Source organism: Marmota marmota, unplaced genomic scaffold (genome assembly GCF_001458135.2).
Source record: "Marmota marmota marmota unplaced genomic scaffold, marMar, whole genome shotgun sequence".
NCBI classification, from domain to species: Eukaryota; Metazoa; Chordata; class Mammalia; order Rodentia; family Sciuridae; genus Marmota; species Marmota marmota.
In genome coordinates, this window is record NW_026000026.1 from 89,205,281 (window position 1) to 89,226,318 (window position 21,038).

Genomic DNA, 21,038 nt, shown 5'->3' on the forward strand with positions numbered 1-21,038 from the left:
GTGGAGGTGAGGAGGTGGTGTGGTGGGTGTGTGGTGTTGGGAGGGGGGAGGGTGGAGGATGGGAAAGGCAGCGGAGCACAACAGACACTAGTATGGCAATATGTAAATCAATGCATGTGTAACTGATGTGATTCTGCAATCTGTGTATGGGGTGAAGGTGGGAGTTCATAACCCACTTGAATCAAAGTGTGGAATATGATATGTCAAGAAATTTGTAATGTTTTGATCAACCAACAATAAAAAATTAAAAAAAAAAAGAAAATCATCTCATGAAAATCAAAGGGTGAAAAATGGAGTAGATGAAAGGGACTAGAAGGAGGGAGGAGGGAAGGGAAAGGGGCAATATTCTGGAATGACATTGACCAATTAGGTTTTTATATTCTGTGCATGTATGACTATGTAACAATGACTCCTGCTATTATGTGGAATTATAATGTATCAATAAAAATGTGGAAAAAATGTAGTCCACATATATTTGTTGAGGATTTTCAGGACTACTTATATTATGATAGGCATATTCTAATGATTAAGACCCACACAGACTCTGGATTGGATTTAAATCCCTAGCCTGTCACTTAGTTACAAGATGTTGGGTAAGTTACTTTATCTCTGTAATAAGCAATGGATTCATCTGTGAAAGAGGGTTAATAGTAACTACCTCCCTAACATCACTGTGAGGATTAAATGAGATAAAGCATGCAGGCTTCCTAAGCACAGAAAACTTTTACCTTCTACTATTAGAACGCTTCCTTGGACTCTGATGGTAACTCTGCAGACAAATGAGACATTTAATCAGCTTCCTAGTTTGCACAGCGTGGAACACAGAAAAGGAGTTACTGTGGGCATAGAGCCAGGGAAGGATTCAAAGAGGGTAGCATTTATGTTAGTATAATAGGATTATTGTCTTTTTATTTTAGAATCCTAATACTTATTTTCTCAAGGTGAAAAACTCTGTTCTAAAAGCTAGATAGAAGAGGTGATCTGCTCATTCTTTATCCTTCCTTATTTGGATAATAGAATTTCAGTCAGCATTTCCCATCTATTTGCATGCAAATTCAGTGCCCTCTTTTTGAGATATAGTCATGTGCTACATTATGATGCGTTTGTCAACTTGTATATACTACTGTGGTCCCCTAAAATTACAATGGAGCTGAAAAATATAGCACCTACAATTATGTGCATTATATACTTGATAATAACAATAAACAACTGTTACTGGTTTATGTATTATTATACTTTCATCCTTAGAGTGTACTCCTTCTACTTACTAAAAATAGAGTTTACTATCAAAACACCATATCTTGATTCCATAAGAAGGCCACTTTGACCTATGCCCTCTGTGTTTGTTAAGTACACCCTATGATGTTTGTACAAGCACAAGATTGCCTAACAACTCACTTCTCAGACCATATCTTTATCATTAAGTGACACATGCCTGTATTTGCATGATTAGATGTCCTTCTCTGTGCTCCTTCTTGCTCTGGGAGGTTGGGTTTGGCTGATGGAGATCAGGAAAGCAGAGTAAGTTTCAGCTATCCTCTGCTCCTGGCTTCCATCTAGAGGGTTTCCAACTGGCCAGATGAGTCCTTCCTCCTACTAATGAATTAACTGACAGTACTAGGATTACTTTGATGCATCCAAGATCAAAAGCTGGCCAGTCCTTTCTGATCAATCTCTCTAGTTAAGGTTCTTGCAACCATTCCTTCCCCAGCCCCTCCAGGCTTTAGGGTGGTAAGTGTGCTCTGACTGTTGCTGACCCCAGGAGACTGCACTTTCCAATAGACTCCCTTCATTCACTCCACCCACAATTTGGTGTATAATAATCCCGTCATTACAGACTTCCTTTAAATTTGAGTATGTCCAATGTTTCTATCAGAAGCGGACAAACAAACCTACTATATATTTTGTTTCATTCCCTTTGAATAAAGAAAGGGATAGGAATTCTATTCATTAGATACAAGAAAAATGGTTCAAATAAATTGGTATTTATACAGCACACAGAAATATGAGGCAAAGTTTTAGTAATTTCTTTCTCTCTCTCTCTCTGCTCACATTTGTTTCCACTCTAATTTTTATTATTTCCTTTCTTCTGCTTGCTTTGTATTAAGTTTGCTCTACTTTTTCTAATTTCCCAAGGTATATGATTAGGCTATTGCTTTGAGATCTCTTTCCCTTTCCTGCATCTTTTACAAATTTCCCTTTAAATACAGCTTTAGCTGCATCCTGTAAGTGTTGTATTTTCATTTTATATAGTTTCTAATTTCCTTTATGGTTACTTCTCTGACCTATTAATTATTTTAGAGTATATTAATTCTTTACACTTATGGATATCCCAGATTTCCCTTGATTATTGATTTCTAATTAGATTCTACAGTGATTGGAGAGCACAACTTTGTATTTCAATACTTAAAAATTTACTGAAATTTGTTTTTTATCTTAACATAGGATTTATCTTAGAAAAATTCCATGTACACTTGACAAGAATGTGTACTCTGTTGTCATTGGGTAGAATGTTCTTTTAGATGATTATTAGGTCTAATTTTTCAAGGAATCAACATTTAAAATAAATAAAACACTGCTAAGAAGTCAGAAGAAATTATTATATCACTACTATGAGTTTGAAACCAGTATCACTTGCAATAAATATAAATACCAAGAAAAGAAACAAATGAACCAAAACATGATCTAATTCTAGCAAGAAATTTTTGCCTATCAAATTCTCTGGGTCTGGGGTTGCTCAGTGTGTTAAAAAGAAGTCAGTAAGGTTATGTGTTTGAAGTCATCTTATCACCAGACCAACACTGTGCTTTTGGGCTTAATCAGAATGACTGAAGAGAAGAATAACTAGGCAATTAAGGTCATTTTATTCCAGGTCTTTTTAGCTACTAAAATAATTTCTTATTAGTTCCATTTTAGAAAACAAGATTGCTTTAGTATTAGACATTTTAGAAATCCTTCTCCATTTCTTTTCTTAACCATCTCCAGAGGATACCAATAATGTCCTGAACTCTCAAAATATCTACTGTTGGGTCTTTCAAAAAGCACTCAATAAATTCTGCATGTGACTGGCATAATATATTATGTTTCCTTGAAGGAATTTAAGAGTGGGGGAGAGATGTTTTTAAGTTCTGATATGACTTTAAAACCCCCTTTCTCAGGTAATCTTTTCACATAATACCTTATCTCTGACTTTGCTCCCTGTCAGCTAAGTCATACTATCCAAGAAACTTCAGCCTGTTTGTACCAAGTATGTTTGTCTTTAATGACATCAGGGCTCTGAGACCCTGTGTGTAATGAGGTGAAACACCTGGGTACTGGTGTTCAAAATAAGGCCCCCAAATGGAAGAATGATGACCCTCAGGGCTCTCTCAACTTCATCAGTGTCTATCAAAATGCACTGAATGGAGAGAGGCAGGACATACATCAGGACTGATTTCTAAAGGGGGTGGTGGTGACACTTATTATGAAATATTTGTTCTTACTGCTTTTACAAATTCTAGATTAAGTAATGGAGTGGAAGAGCACATCCACTTCTACAATCATTGTCCAGAAGTAAAAATGAGAAACCTGTGACGCCAAATCAGTAACAGCTTTTGGGTCTTATGAATTGGATATTTGTCTTTTATTCAAATAAAAACAAAAACATTGTTGTTTAACTTTGCAGACTGCTTATGATATATGCATATCTTATATATCTTATATGATAACAATACTTTGTTGACTACAGGAGCTTGGGTATGAAAGAACACTCAAACATGTACACAACAGGAGGTATTTATGCTGAAGATTGGCTTTTTTTAACCATTAAGTTTCCTATGTATCTTTCTTCACAGAGATTTTAAATCCATCAAAACAAGCATGAGGGTGCATAAACTAAGAAAAACATGGGCTTTTGTCCAACTACAATATACCATTAGTTATGAAAACTAATGAAAATTACATTTTTATAAACAATAAAGCAGCAAGGCAAATGTCAACATTCACTGGGATTCCAAAAATATTTTATTTGTCATTGACACATGCCCATTGATGATCACATGTAACCCCTGTTTTCTTACAGAACTTTGTCACAGGACTAAATTTCAAATTTGCCAACTTGCACTGGTGTTACTGATGACACACCTGTCTTATCTACCAGGTTACCAGCTCTATAAGAACAAGAGTATGCCTTATTTAAATATGTATCTCCAGTGTCTAACTGGAGATACTAGATAGATGGGGTACATTCTGATAAACTCAACTAGACCAAACCCTGACTTCACATTTAATTTTCATCTCTTTATGGTGGCTGTTGTAGTTGAGTTGCTTGAGTTGACATAGCATTGTTCACAGCCAAAGGAAAATTATACCCACTATGGTCATAGGTTTCTTATTTTATTAAAATTATTTTCTATACTGTTTTTGAAGTCATTATTCACCCCTGAGCAAAAATAAATAAAATTGAACACATTTGCAAATATATAAAACTTTACTGAATGATAAACAAGTTAAAGATACAAAAATTCAACTTTGCATAAAAGATATATCAGAGGTAGGACGATTACTTGTTGTTCAAATGTAACATGTTTCATAATGAATTCACAAGTAGGTTATTTTAACTAGCAAGTTCCCCTAGTCAATATCAATATAATTCCATTTGTAAAAAATGTGATTATTTGACTTTTAGAAGACACAACTATTATGAAAGCAAAGTACATATGCAGAAGTGCAAGATGTATTATATTTCCTTGAACTTCACTTCTGGCTTTTTAATAAATGTGACTGAATTCTACATTTATTTGCCAAAGATCTTAAAAGTAACTTTAGTTTAATAGCTAACCTTCTCATGATCTGTTATATTTTACAGAGCACTCACTGCAGTACTATAAAAGTCCATGTTTTCTTGTATTGTGGTTTGTAAGTTTTAACTCCATCCTAGTTGGCATTAATTTGTGTAGTTTTTGACAGCATATTGTGCTATGCAAAAACTAAATGCAAAAGCCACACTGATATTCTAAACAACTCTTGATACCTGAAGACATTTAAACTTCGGATCTGATCCATTAAAAGTCTATTTTATTATCTGAAATACTCCTGAGTGCTATCATCCCTGAAAACACACCTTTTCCTCATTTGTCTTGCTCATTATTCTCACGTTAGGAAAAAATGACACAGTGTCTGATAGAGCCAGGTATGGTGAAGAATTTAAATTGCAGTCACCATGAATTACACAAGTCCTTAGCACTGCAATGGATCATTTTCCTCTCTATTGTCTGATTTGAAGCTTAACTTATTGGACAACAAATTGGAACAAATCTCAAAGCAGCTAGTGATGGAAATGGGTAATCTCTGACATGTGATGAGTTCATTGATGTTTGCTTGATAAATCACTCTCCTCTCCCTCCCGTCTAATACTTTAGCTTCACGGAATCTGAAAACACAGAAAACTGACTTTAGCTGAGGAGAGCCAAGCCCCCAACCAGTCACCTTGATGGCCAGGCCTGCTGGTGTCAATTTCTCGGTATTCCGCTCATTGAGGCAATCTTCCCCCATCAAAGAAGTGAGGTGCTGGAGACATTCTGCGTGTCCCTGCGATGCAGCGATGTGTAACAGGTTGTTTCCATTTTCATCATGAATTTTGTCTAGATTGTCTGCAGCTAGATGTGGCTGTACAAACAGTAGGATTAGAAAACAAGTCAACACATCAGAATAAGAGTCTGTGGGGGTTTTACTCTGGGCTCTGGGAAGAAGTAATAAGCTTAATGAAGCCCTAATGGCAATGTAGGGATGAGAAAGTCAGAGTTCCTTGCCATTACTCCTTGGGATAATATGCCTCAGATTGTGAATTCTTAAGAGATGGGTCTTCACGTGAGACGTGACATCAGGGCTGGGGTCAGTGGGCTGTGGAGGCTTCAATTTGGCTTTCTAAAATGCAGTGACATTTATGATAACTGGGAGGGTCCCTACATGTCTTCCCCTCTTGACTGCTAGGTCCTTGAGCTGGGGCTGTTTTATTCCCCGCTGTAGATCCACTGAATGAATAAAGAGACTACTGGTTTCTACCTGTCTGAATTGTGGAGAACTGGTTTTGACTACAAACTACATGATGTCTGCATCTACTAGTGTTTAGTGGGCACCTCCAGATACTGTCACCTCCTTATTGCTCGTGGGGGCATCTGGAGGGTACTTAGACTTTCATTTTCTCACCTCTAGTGAAACTGAGTTCCCTGAATATGAGATGGTTGATATAGAGATTGTTGGGGAACTAAGTGGTGTTCGCAATTGGGAAATATGAAAACATGGTAAGATCAAAGGAAGGGAATAAACCAACGAGAATAAGAGGAAGGAACCAGGAGAAATGGAAAATATATTTTCAGGAGAAAAAAAATTACCACTTTATTTGATTAAACTATCCAATTATATTGTCTATGGCAACAATGTTTGTGATAATAGACCAAGCACGTTATATTTTATCTACGTATGGCTTCACACTAAGTAGAAATACATGTCCAAGAAGCAGTGATTTTCTTGAATGAGGCTTTAATCAGCATTGTAGTAGGAGCCCAGGCTTGCTACTGTTTGATCCATGCCTGGAAGCCAGAAAAGAACAATGCAGGCAGATGGAGTGCTATTTGAGTTGAGCTCTGAGCTGAAGCAGAACAGACTTTTCTTACATCATGTTACTCTGTGTCTTGAGTCTTTGGAAACACTCCTTCAAGCTCCCTAGACATGCAGAGCTGGAACTAAGTAAAAACTACATGTGGGTCAGAGGGCAATCAAGCTCTAGGGTAAGCTTCTATCTGCAAATACTTTGCAAACATCCTGGCCCAACTCTCCTGAATAATGATCAGGATAAAACAGAAAACTCTCTGTTCACATATTTGGCAGGCCTGTCATCGACAAGGAACTGACATCCCTACAAATAACTGAGCGAGAGCATTGGGAACCATTTGAAAAGCAAAAAGAAAGACTTCAAGATTCAAGTGAAAAAAAGTGCTGGGCTCTCTTTGTTTTAGGTTAAATCTCTTTATTCCAGTTGAATTTTAAAAGTTAAAGTGAAATAACACTCCTTCTATATCAATTTGTTTTCCCTGTATTAACCTCCTAACTTTTAATTTTAAAACTCAAGAGGTCACACTCCCCAACCAAAGCCACAAGAAAACATTAAACAAGATGCAAAATGCACATAACATCATTGTTAAGAATGGAGCTGATAACAACAGCTCTCTAGATTTGTGTATACCAAGGAGAGATACTTACCAAGAGAGATATTTGTCCTTCTTTCACGATGTTCAAGATGCTTTTTACTTTTTTCAGATACTCACTCCTTTCTTCTGGGCCTTGGGAGCTGGTCCAGCTCATGCCCTTGACCGGCTCTTCCAGTTTGGATTCTGTTTCTGCAGATTGCAGGTGGAAGCCCCGGAGCTGACAGTCCGGCATTGTCTTCTCAATCTTTCGGCTATGCAGGTCACTAAAGGCCTTGTTTAAGAAGTCTTTATTCTGGATTTCTGGCTCATATGCAGAGCCACATGTAACCAGAGGAGGTGAGCTCTCAGACTCTTCAGTGGAGAGCTTGTGCTGGTCGCGGAGGACAGTCGATGCTTTTCTCAAGTGAGGGCTTTTCACAGGAGAAAGAACACAGAATGGGGTCATACTGGATGGTGAGTTCTCAGTGCTTCCTGTAGAGGAGGCTTTGCCAGAAAGGCCATTGATGGTTGTGCATAAACCCAAAATTCTTTTTTCTGAAGTCACCTTGGTAAAAGAGGCAAGCTGTTGACTGGATTTAATGTAAGGCACATCCAGAATCTCATCCATGTCGAGGTCGTAATGTTCCAGTTCGCCCAGTGCAGTGCTGGACTCAGAGCTCTTACTGGGCAAGCCTCCCACTCCATCTTCAGGGCCAAGCTCCTCAGGCGGGGGGCCCTGGTCAGACTCGCCCACCTTGGGGTACTCCACTTTATGGTTCTTTTGGTCATCACTTTCATTGTTCTCTAGAGTCTCTGGCTGATGTTTGAGTGGGGAAACTCGCTTCACTGGGCGAAATTTACTGTATACCTCAGCAATTCCTGTGGGCTTTTGTGCGTTTGTAATAAGAGTTGAGACTCCACAATTCCAGCTAGAGCTAGAAACTGTTTTGAAAAAAAATTAAAAGAGAAGACTATTACATTGGAATGCTGCACACATCTTGACCATGCAGGCAGATGTGGTCCACTCAAGTTATGCTCATAATTAAGCCCCTGTGTTAAGGAGATGACTTCAAGAGGACATATGTCCTTAAAAGGAATAATTTATACTTACTATTGAAAACAGTGAAAGATGAAACATGTTGACCAACAGAATTAGAAGATGGGATCCTCTGTGTTAAATGAACTTTCAAATGAAGTTAGGGAGGAAAAAGGGATACATTCACATACATGCACACACACACACTCCTCTCTAACATTTAAGAAGTCCCATATAAAGAAAGGGTAAATTACTTAACATTGCACAAACTCAAATGTGATTTACTGGCTGGGTGACTCATTAGTTTTCTATTAGGTGGTTAAGGAAAGAACAAAAAGGAATGAAGTGGTCAGGAGTTGAATGGACCATGGGACATAAACCATGGTTGAATTAACCTCACCCTAAGCTAAGTATCCTAAGTCTCCTTTCATGCAAGGGCATCTCATGGTGCTTCTGGCATTTGACACAGCAATATCATACACTAACACCTCACAACAGAGCATGCTCTTCAAGATTTAACACTGCCCTCTATTATTAGGAAAGCTGAACATGAACAAAAGGAAGAGTAAGTTGTAAAGGGAAGATGGGGTAGGAAGACTACTTTTTTCTATGCAAAGTTAGATAAAGATTTTCTGTTGGTTTACATTCAACTAAATGTCTGGTTGAGATGGAATAGAAAGTGAAACAGATACATTTAGAGGTGAAAGATAAGAATCACTACCTTTCCTACTTAGCCTCAATGCAAGATCACTCAGCACCTCCTCACTGGGGCAGGCAGATGAAGCAGCAACAGTATCCTCAGCCACGATGGTGTTGCTTCATCTCTGGTAGATGACAGGCATAGCACCCTTGGAAGCTTACAGGACACTCATTTATAGGTTTCTATTGATAGGTTTCTCCTGCCACTTAGTTTACAGCATTCTCCATCAAAGAGATGAGATTTCAGGACATGCCCAATTAGAAACCTCTCATGTATCTCTTTTCTTTGGAATGACAACAGGTGGGAAGGGTTCAACCCTAAAGCAAGCATACATGTGTGTCCTTTGCTTAAAGCACAAACAAATAATGAAAGACCCTAAAACAGGTATGTGTGTTTAGCTCTATTAACAACAGCAATGAGCCCTGGCTAGTCCTGATTCTTGGGGTGAATGCGTTCATTATTGAAGTTCCCTAAATTTAGGTTACTAATCATTTTTTTCTGCCAGAATGTGTTCCAAAAGGATTCAGAGAAGTTCTGGAACCAAGCAAAGATATGAGAAAGAGTGTTTTGAATCTGAATGCTATATAATTGTGAGTTAGTTCTATTCCCCAAATGGACCACAATACGGTGTGCAATTTCAGAAGGTCTTCACTATGTGGTCCACCCCTGGAGCCTTTTTGGCTCTGGCATTGTAGAACCTAAGAAGAAAATACTACCAGCTATGAAGAAGGGCTGGTCTCTCTCCAATAAGTAACATGTAACAGAATTTGCAGAAGGGAAGGAAGGTATCAAGATGGCCTCAGACTGCTGCTTCTCTTCTCCTTTCTTGGCTCCAGTTCTTAGTCGTACACAGTGCTTGCCCCAAAGCAGACAATTAACAAATGCAAGTATGTGAATTTGAATCTCACTTTGCACAACACATTAAATCTTTTAAAATGCACAAAAGTGCATCCTTCTGAGGGATTTACAGTTTAATTTCACAGGGGACAAAAGTCCTGTTAATAAACTCAGAGGAGTGATAATCACCAATAAGAGCTAGATTTTCTAAAGTTATTTATGAAATGTAAATATGCAAAGACAAAGACTAATTCCAGTTGGTCCCTTATAAATTTAAAAGTTTTCTGTCATTTATATATCCTTTTCTCTCTAAAAAATGTGAAGCTATGAAAAATTAACGTCTGCCAGAAATTTTTGCCAAGCCTTTCTCTCTCTTCCTTGAGAACACATGGTTACTTATATAAAACAGCAGATAGTGTACACAGAGTTTATAAGGTGTAAATATGCCTTTGATTTTATTCTATAGCTTTCTAAAAATGTTTTATTGGGAAAAATAAATATCCATAGACATTTATGAGATACATACTTATTATGGTATAGTATTTGATAATATTTGCCTTAATTTTCTTGGAACTTCTAAAAAATGTTCATCTCAGAATGTATTAAAAAATTTAAAGTACTTGTCTTAGTGGGTCAATACAACGAGTGCATTGTACTGATATATTTATATATTATAACAGGTCATGGGTTCAAAGGGCTACTCTTTTATGTTGGCTTTATTTACATGTGAAATTTTTTCCAAGTGATACAGGGAAATGGATACCATATGTTTCCCAGCTGTTTTGTTCTGACAGGAGCCATTAAGAACGCTCTATGGAAATGAATTCTGTCTGAGTCTTATGAAAACACTTCTTTCCACAGAAGGGTCTAGAAACTAAAGAAGGAGCATCAACATTTAGGCTTGTTGTCCTTCCCCTTATTCAAACTTATGAATCTTTTTTAGGCTCAGGGTGAAACTTGTGCTTTCTAGTCTATATCTGGACTGCCAAGAAAAAGTCCCAGTCCTAAAAAATGGATTATTTCATGGGTTTTCATGAGAATGCTCTAATATATTGCTATATCATATACTTGGATGAGAAGAAAAGGCAATGCTATGCTATATGCAAAAGATAACATTCAATTAGTTTATTTCTCCTAAACTAGACAAATAGGTACTTCACAACAAAAGAAAAAGGGCCATTAATGACTGGTAAATTTTCACTTCCAAATCTTTAGATCTACCAAAAATTTCACATTACTGTTGTTCCACTCCAATGCTATGTTTCTTATCATCTACGGAAACAAAAGTTCAGAATAACTATGGTCACTGGGAAAATTTCTGGGGCTAAATATACTTTCTGGATATCATGAAGAAATTCTTTACGTGCAAACAAAATATAAATCCCTGAACACTTTATCTATCTTAGATCTTTACAAGCTCCATGAAAGGAGGATCTGTGTCTAATTTCTCTCTCTCTCTCTCCAAGCACCCAGAAAACTGCTTTACCTAAGTAGCTTTCTAAGACTTTTTGGTTGGATGGGTTCATTTTTTTTTAACATCTTATAAAAGTAAACATGCTTAATATGCCTTAGACCTGTCTACCTGATTATATCACAAGTTTTCAAAAATAAGTAAATGAATGTGTGTATTTGATGCTGATTTATAGGCCAAAATATCTTTTCTCTCTGGCTGACATTTGGAATGACTCTTAGTTCAACTTTTGGAGTTGCTTGCTAACCCCTTACATCCATTTTTTCTTTTCTCCCCCCCCCCCTTTTTTTTTTAGCCAGGATTAATGCAGCCTTGAGATACGTGAGAATTTGTAACAGGCAGCACGTTTCAACCTGGGATCTTATCTATCTGCACCTTTGTCTCCTTTCTACATACACACACACACACACACACACACACCCCTTTCTCTCCCCAAACGTATTCCTCTTGATCCTGGCTTGGATAATCCCAAGACCATTTATGCAGTCTCTCAAGCAATCCATCTCCAAGGCATTGTTGATGATTCTGTTTCCATGACCCCTGCCCCACATCCCTCAGGAACTATCTTTTGGCTTTATTCTAAATCCTTCTTAAATCTGGACCCTCTTCATCCTCACTGTCTTGAGTGGGCCAGAGTGGGACCCTTGCCCACAGCCTCCACAATGTTTTCTCTGCTTCCATTTGTCTCCCTTTCCAGACCTGAGTTATTCCTGATTCAGATAAGTTTGTTTTTGTCACTCAGAAACAGCAAAACAACAACAAAACACACCTCAGGTGGCCTGTTCTTCCTAAAACACCACTTCCCCACATGTGGGAAGAATTTCCCTTCAGTGTCTAAGATGGTACACAGCAAACTTGCTAAATACCCCTGGCATGCAGAATAAGAGTGCTGTTCCCCCCTCTCAATCCTTTTTCTTCTTTCTAATTCTTTTAAGGAGTCTCAGTTTAGTTCTAGAAGAAATTTAATTTCTCTCAAAACCTAAAATCTCCCTTTAGAAAACGAGATTACACACCTCAGACTGAGAGGCTTTCATAAACAAAGAATTAATAGGAATGTTTTATATTCATCATGTTGACTTTAATGAGGATCTTGAATTGACTGCAAGTAACACTGGTTTACTGTAAACATCTGTTTACAGTAATGACAAAGTTTCTTTTAAAAACAAATGTTTAAAAGCTGAGTTTTACATAAAAATTGGATACTAATTAGAATAAATTATACCCCGTTAGTGTATGTATGTCAAAATATACTCTACTGTCATGTATATCTAAAAAAAATTTAAGTAAAAAATTAAAATCAGTGTTTTAGAAAAGCAAATAGATAACAGTATAAGTGGTTTACAGGTAAAGCAAAAATAGCAGAGATAGACCTTGGATATAACACATGTTGTGGAACTGAGTTGTTTTGGAAACCCTGGCTTTTGGGTTAATATCTAAATTCTTCAGCATGATATATAGTACTTCTTTTATTCACTAATTTACCTTTTGATCTCAGCACTCATAATTCACAAAATACTAGTTTGCCCTGCTTCTCCATTGCTAAATTCACCTATTTTGGATATATTATGTTCCTCCTTCACTGCTCCTGTCCTTGGGCTCGTTCTCTCTTGCAGTCTTCTCTGGCTGGGACTTGAGATCATCACACAAGATGCCATCAGGTGTTATCCCACTGAGGCACTTCCTCTGATTTTGGCAGGGAGTAGCTGCTCCTTGCTTCTCAGTGCTGATAATACCTGTACATACCCACAGTTGGGTATTTCTGAAGGTGATGCACCTGTTTACTCATGTGTCAGTCTCACCTCTCTCTTGAGAGTTCCTCAAGGGCAAAGGTTGCTCAAGAACCTACTTGTGTTTAATGACTAGCCCTTTGTCTAGCACAGTACCTTTAAGATATTGGTGCTCAATAGCTAATTCTTTCAAAAAATGGATGAAGATAGGAGGGAGGGCAGAAAGAAAATGAAGGGAGAAAAAAGGAATATGCCAGATCAAAGATGCAAAATATAGCAAATAAATATGAGTTCTGTGATGATATCAGCCTTGACACATTGTGGGCACACTGTGCTGAATAGTTCAAAGGTAGTGTTAGTGTGCCCTTGAAGATATTCAGACATTTACAAGATGTGCTCAATATTGAAGTACTTTCACCTATTTCCTGTGCTAAGTTCTTAGTCTCAGTTTCCTCATCTGTAAAATGAAGAGGCTAGCTATGATCTACCCCTAAATTTTATGTCTGTATGGAATGTCTATAAATAACAGGGCTCTTTATTCTGAATGAGTCACTATGAAACACTATAATTCTTCTGGATTCATGTATTTTACCAGATCTTCACAAATTCATAATTATGAGGCTAAGCTGATTGCTGACACAGAACAACTCTTTGGTTGTTGGGCCTGATAAATTAGTATTTTCTTAAGAAGATAATGTACAGTTTTGCTGCTCCAATGGTAGATCCAAATTTTAAGATTAAACATCAACACTGGCTCCTAAAATGACTATTTATTTTACTGCCAAATATGGAGTTATGTGGCCATATTGGAAAATTAGCTCAATACATGAGGGAGAGGAAGAAAAAGGTTATGTTTTAGGGTAAAATAGTGTTCCCCTGCTGTTTTTTATTAAATGGATCTATTTTCAGTGAGCAAGCAAGTGGTCAGCATTAGCTTTAATAGCTTTAAAGTAGACATAACAATACACATCTACAGCCTAAAAACCTAGGCTGCCTCAAGGACTTACCCTCTCCTCCAGCATTAATTAATTAATCCTTTCATTTTTACATCAAAAGCAGGAACATTAGAAAATATTAGAGGTGTCATTGTGAGAGTCAAGGGTTTCCTTCATTCTATGTAAACTGAAATCTATATGGACCCACTTGATTGCAAGCACCCCAGGTTCTGTAAGAAATGATGACAAATTCTGTAAGAAGCAATTGCTTCTAGCACCTCATGTCAATAGGAAGAAACGTCTGGCGTCCAAGTGAGCACTACTGCTGGATGCTTTTCTGTTCTATAGTCTTTAGAGATTCCAGTGTATCCTGATCCAAAAACAGGTTGAGTTAATTCTGGACTGGTAGGGTATATCTGGACATTATGTTGGGAAGAGTGAATGTGAGAAGAATACATGTTTCTAGAATGTTTCCATGGGGTTGCTTTCTCATCCCTTTAAATGAAGCCATAGACCCTTTATTGAAAGTATACCAAGGCTGGAGGGAAAGTTCAGAGGTCTTTATTATTATTATTATTACTACTACTACTACTACTACTACTACTACTACTAATAATAATATAAAATACAGTCTGATCTATTCACATTTCAATGTTCAAATACTGTGGGAAAGAATTCAATGATTTGGGTTCTAAATTTCCTGTCTTTAAGTGGTTACTGATATCAAGCAGCTGTTGTTATATATGTCAGATTCATGATTTACGGTTCCTAGCTCTGTTCAGAATTGTGAAGACCTACCTGCTCAGGTAACTTTATGGCCTTTCTGTGCCCATTTCTTCATTCTACAAAAACTTTCTGAAATACTTGAGCCCTATTACTCTGGATAGAAAAGATATTCTATCATGAAGTCAGACTCAATATTTTGACAACTTTAAACCTTTGGGCTTCAAAAGCACAGTTTCCATAACTAGTGATTGGTGGGTCTAAAGAAAGTCCAAGCTTGCAGAGTTGTGTCATCTAAAAAGTATGCTGACCTTCACTTTGACATTAGCAAAACCTCAAGAGTGTTTTGTGTTCATTCCAGGCCCATTTACCAGGTTCCTTTTCTTTCTTTCTCTCCCTCTCTGGGTGGAAATGTAGAGAGACACACATCTAGCAACAGTGAAAAGGCTCATCATGCAGAGAAGCCTGAAGCAAGACTGAGCTTGTGAGCAGGCTCCATCTGTGTGCTTTCTAGCTGCGCAGGCACATGCTTGCCAGTTTTAACTGAAGGTGGCGGTGTTTTACAGTGCTGATCTACTGTCAAGGACAAAGAGCACCAGGTTACTGCTTCTTGGTAAGAGAAAACAAGAGGCAGATGAGCAGGCAGGTGGGAAGTTGGAAAATCCTTATTTTCTACTTCCATCTCCCCACACTGATAGCTCCAAAATGCCTCTTTACTTCGCTTCTGAGTATGCAGCATGTATCCACATTAAAAATTAGCATTAGATACCAAGAAGACAAAGAAAAGAAGATATGTCTTTAGGGTATAAGAGTGTTCCCTATATGTTTTTAGGGTATAATAGTGTTTTCTATTTTCCATGAGAAACAAAGTGGCAAGTCTGGGAAACCTGGTCTAAATTTTGAGAGAGATGCACTTTAGGGTCTCAAGGGAAAAAGAAATATAAGAACTAGCTCTGGCCTGCAGCCTGCTCTTCCTCTTGGCAGGCCCCTGCATCCGCCTGGGCGAGCGCCTGCCTCTCAGTTACAAGACTCTGAGAGAACAGGCAGGTGCAGAAGCACAAAGCAATGTGGGGGGAAAAGCAGATGGTGGCTCTTCCAGGATAAGCGAATGGCAAGGATGCTGTGCCGTTGCTCAAGTGCAGCCAGCGTACACTTCACGGGTGTTATTAGAAGCCATGGAAGAACGAGGCAAACGTGTATTAAGAATTCCACAAAATGATATATCTCAGTAGGAATTTTCCTAAAATTTCCATTTAACACTTTAAAATTGCCAATACATTTGTGTAAAAGTTTCTTAGGTTTCTGAGTTTAAGGCAAGGGTGTATTTATATCAGAGATTCAGAAGATCAATGGGCAGTTCTCATGCATTCTCACTTGAAAATAAATGAGAACTCAGGGAATTTTAAGTATTATGTGGAAAATTACATAACATTCTCATTTCTCAACCAGGACTGAGGTTCTCTGACTCCAAGTTTCCATAGCATTGGAGGAACACTTTATCAAAATTAATTATTCCCTAAGCATTCACTTTACAATTTCTCTCTTTGGGTCACATGTAGGCTATGGAATCCCAGAACCCAGGGACAAAACCCGGTCACACACGTTTCAAATTTACTTTGACCTAAATCCCAACTGCACCCTCTGCCTAAACTTTTATAACCATTTACTATCTACCCTCAGTTTGGGAGTAAAGTTGGGAGAATGGCTTTTAATAATAACTTATTAAAAGCAGTTAAGAAGAAGAATTTCTCTACTTTATTTTTAGTAGTATTTGCCCAAATTTAGATTCATCATATCACTGAAAGTCTTTTCTTTCCATTGTCAGTTCCTTCCACTGATTGAATGTTGTGACTTCTTTTTAATACAATCAAGAGAAGCAGGAATATAATGAGGCATGTTCAGCAGTGTTATGTCGCAATCATGGGAAGAATGCTAAAGTAGTCTTACAAGATTCACTCGACACACATTTGTTCTCTGCGTTCTTTGCCCATGGTCCTAGGAGTGCAGAGGCAAATGGAATACACACAGATCTTCCAGACAATAATGCACATACACAGATGAAGGAAAAGTAAAAAATGCAAAGTGCTTTGAAGGAAACAAGAAGGGCACTGGAATAAAGAACATCTGAGAAGCCGCATCAAAGGGGTAACATTTAAACTAAAACCTGGAGATGACAAGAAGACAGTCATGTGAGGATCAGAGGGAAAATAAGAGATAATTTTGTGAAGATCTGGGTAGAGGGAAGCACCTTCACAAATACCTGAAGTAAAAGAGAATCTAGTAGGTTCTGTGATTGCTGGAGCAGAGGGATCGAGAGTGAAGATGAACATGTGAGAGGTTATCAGGGGCCAATCCATTTGGGGGTCTTATTGACCACACACAAAAAAATATGGTTTTTGTTTTAGCTGAAATAGAGTATCCTGAGGTGGTTTCACAGAGGCACATGTGTTCCTTCCTGGGTCTCTTGCATAAAGGCACTGATCCCATTTGTAAGGGTTCTTTCCCCATAATTTGATCACCCCTCTAAGGCTCCACACCTTTGAATAATATCACCTTGTGGGTTAGATTTCAATGTTCGGATTTTGAGGGGACACAAACACTCAGTCTATAGCATGGGGATATACTTTGAGCACAGAAGGAGGATAAGGGAGAGGGAGAATTCTAGATTCAGCAATGGAGTGGATTTTTTAGAAAGCTGAGCTCTGTTTACTAAGGGGAAAATCTGGGGAGGAACATGTTGTGGAGGAGGATTGAAGAATTCCTCATGAGAATTCCATGAGACATCCAATGTAGAGCAAAGGAAAATGGAGTGTGGAGATGAGCAGCAGCAGTACCTGACACTGTGAGAAGGATGAGGGAGGCTTAGCAAGGGTGGGTCCTGTTGAATATTTAGCCTCACATCAGTTTGTTTGTTTTTTTAGAGAGAGAGAGATAACTTTTTTAATATTTATTTTTCAGTTTTCAGTGGATACAACATCTTTATTTTATTTTTATGTGGTGCTGAGGATCGAACCCAGCGCCCTGCACATGCCAGGAGAGCACGTTACGTTTGAGCCACATCCCCAGCCCCTCACTTCAGTATTTAAAGTCCAGCAAAATGAATTGGAGTTGTAAAGGAAAATAAGGAGCTATAAGTGTGTCAGGAGGGAAGTGGGGAAAAGAGGTGGTCTCACAAAGCCAACAGAGGAGACTGTTCTCAGAAAGGAGTAGCCAGTAGTCTTGAATACTGCCAAGAGCCGAAGAAAGATGAGATTTCAGAGTGTCAAAGGATCTGACAATACAGAACTGGTGACCTTTCCTGGAGAGGTGAGTCAAACCTGAGATGCTAAGGCAAAGAGAAGACTGAGTAGAAGTGGGGTATCCATAAATTCTTAAGCAGCTTGGCTCTAAATGGGGTGGAGGGAGCAGAGAAACTCCAGAATTTTAGAGTGGGTGTTCATTTTTTTAAGATGGGAGGTTGAAAGTGTATGATGAGGGTAATGGCCTCACAGAGAAAAGAGACTGATGGTACAGATGGTACACATTCACACTTGAATGTGCATAAACAAATCACCTAGGGACCAGGCTTATTAAAATGCAGATTTTGATTCAAATTAAATGAAAAGAAGTGAAATTCCAATTATGATAAAACCTCAAAAGATTCCTCTTTGACCTCTTCATATATCTATCCACACCTCTGATACAGTTAGCAGCAATGCTCAGGAGATACCATCATGAGTAAAATTGCCCAAACAAGGTTTAGTCCTTGAGAGAAAACTGATTAAACTAGTATCATACTATTAATAAATTTGAAAACACAGATATGTAAAGAGTAGGAAAAGTATAGGAAGATAAGAACCAATATAGTGAGTTGGCAGAGGTACTGATACGACCGAGGCCGCATTGCCAATTAGAGGCCACTAGAAGCCTGTGGCTATTAAACCCTTAAAATACAGCTGTCATATGTCAAAAATCATATGGGTTAAATAAAATATGTTATGAAATTAACCCATCTGTTAAATAACCATGTGGCTACTGGGAAGTTTTTACGTTATTTGGTGGCTCATATTTTTATTGGATGGTACTGGCCAAGGGAGTCACCCTGATGAGGTGACTTTGGAGGTGGAAAGGAGTGAAGGAAGTCACACCGGGTCCTTTCCACCTCCAAAGAGGTTCCTTGATGGACTGGCATGCTAAAGGCAGGGGAAGCAGCAGGCAAGGGAGCCTGCTGGTCCAGGGGAAGATCACTCTGGGTCCCCACAGCCATGGCCACAGAAGACAATTTCCCATTGCATACCTTGAGAATGATTTGGGAAAACACCAGCTGGTTCTGAGCAAGGGGAAGACATGGTTGCATTTGCCTATTTGAGATCACTGTGCCTCAACAAGAATAATAAGTTAGACTGTGGGTAGTCTAAATCAGTGCTTCTCATACTTGAATGTGCATAAATGACTTACCGAGGGACGAGGCTCATTAAAATGCAGATTCTGATTCAGGGGTCTGGAGTGGGACTTAAGGGTCTGCAAAAGCTGCCCACAGCACTGTTGTTGGTCCTGACCACACTGCGAGATGCAAGGGCTGGGGTGAGCAAATGCTACAGAAGGGTCTGGACTTGTGTAGATGACTCTATTCTCTCTTTCAGAGGATCCTTCAACTACAAGGTTCTAGGATTCTGTTTGAATCACCTGAGTTTATTTTATTAGCTTTTCTTTTTCTTTTCTTCTTAGGGAAGACTAAAAGCAAAGAAGATATGGGGACAAAGAAGAGCCATTTAAAAGAGGAAAATAGAACCTATTTAATATTAGGAGATAAAAGAGGAAGAATATGCCTTCAGCAAGAAGTGGGATGCTGTCAGAGATACTCTAAAGCTCCCCAACACACACTCATACTCTCATAATGGACCAGGAAGATGGGATGCGGGAAACCATTTCTCCCTATGACTCCTGAGAAGGAAGTCGTGTGAGGTCACACAGGTAAAAGGCATTTTGCTTCTGTATCAGGTTTTCCTGTTCCTGTGCCTCCCTTTCCCTCCCTGCTCAGTGATGCTCCTCTCTGCACTTCTGGTTTCTCATCTTGCCTTACTGCAAATTCCTGGGAGCTCACCTCTCCCAAGAGATGGCCAGTTTGGGGGATGGGAGGTATGTTCCTTAGAGTCCAATAAAAATAAACCAAGATGTGGAAGAGCAGACTGTGAATCCCTTCCTCTAAGTTTCTTTTACCTTAAATATTGTCTTTTTTGATTATGAATTCCTGAACTCCACTGCTATTAACCTTTTAGAAAACCAGGTTGCATGGTGATTGCATTTATGGTTAAGCAAAAGGAAGACATGTTCAAGTAGAGAGAAGAGGCAAAGATGCAATGTATTTAAGCTCTGCTACATTCCAGCCCCTCTCCTTATTTTGATACCATAAGAGTTTTATTTAAAATTTTCCTTCATTTCCTGTGCCATCTTTACCTACACTGATTTACATCTTTTATTCTCAGAACCATAAAGTGTTCATGGACTAAAGATGACAATCTCTTCCTTTGGACAGTTCTTCTTTCATAGGTAAGTTCTGTGGTTCATGCACAATGGTGGCCAAGTGTATTGTGTAGTGATAGAAGAAAGGCAGCAGATAAAACTGTCTTCACCTTATGATTATGGCTGCCCCCCGAAATAATATAGCTTGGGAAAAAATACAGTAATTTTGTTTTGGTGGCAAGGTTAATAGTAGTTTTTAACGTTCTGTTTTTCAAATAATGGATGATATCATCTTTATAATTATAATACTGCAAACGAAAAATAAAAATAACTGTTCTACATGATGAACCTTCTCATCAAGAATGTAAAACAATTTGATGTTTTACCACTTGTAAATTTTCACTGTTGTTAAAATAAATGGGATTCTTTGTCATAAATGTGAGATTCTTTGCAGCATCGTGTTGAAAAGTTCATTTTCTTGACTGAGATCTTAGCAAATGTGTTTCCCTATTCTTTGGAGTCCAGTTTATATTACGTCATGTGAAGTGGATTAATCAGCAGGCTTTTCCATTTAAACTGCCATACTTTCACTTTCATGCTTTGAGCATCCAACCTTACTACAAATTGAAAACAGAAGTTTTTATATATTTAGCATCATCAACTATGTCACAGCAAGGTCTACAGGATAAATTTCATGCCAACTTATTATTTTAGGTGATGACTGAAATCCTTGACAATCTCAGAACACCACATAAGTGTCTGTTTTAATAGGTTCAGTGTCTTGTCACAAAATTTGCATGCATTGGGTTTAAAAATACAGCAGATCTAAATGTTTTAAAATATACATTCTAAGTGACTTCTGCTGAATACTAATTAAAAAATATTCGTCATACAAGGAACATTTCACATTACTAAAATGTAAAATTCTTTTGGAGTCTATTCTCCAAGACGTCACAGGATCATTTATTACTGTTATATAACTGATTTTTCAAACCTCAGTA

The 21,038-nt window shown here is 38.1% G+C and overlaps 1 protein-coding gene across 2 annotated transcripts in view; it reads right to left on the bottom strand.

Moving 5' to 3' along the window:
* The window catches only part of LOC107143175 (synuclein alpha interacting protein), a 160,788-nt gene that overhangs the window by 42,533 nt on the left and 97,217 nt on the right, over positions 1–21,038 (bottom strand). For both annotated transcript variants that reach the window (XM_048811848.1, XM_015486774.2), the window contains exons 4-5: positions 7,240–8,108; positions 5,467–5,646 (exon numbers count right to left, since the gene is read on the bottom strand). In XM_048811848.1, coding sequence (XP_048667805.1) covers positions 5,467–5,646; positions 7,240–8,108 — 1,049 coding nt within the window. The remainder of the gene's footprint in view (positions 1–5,466; positions 5,647–7,239; positions 8,109–21,038) is intronic.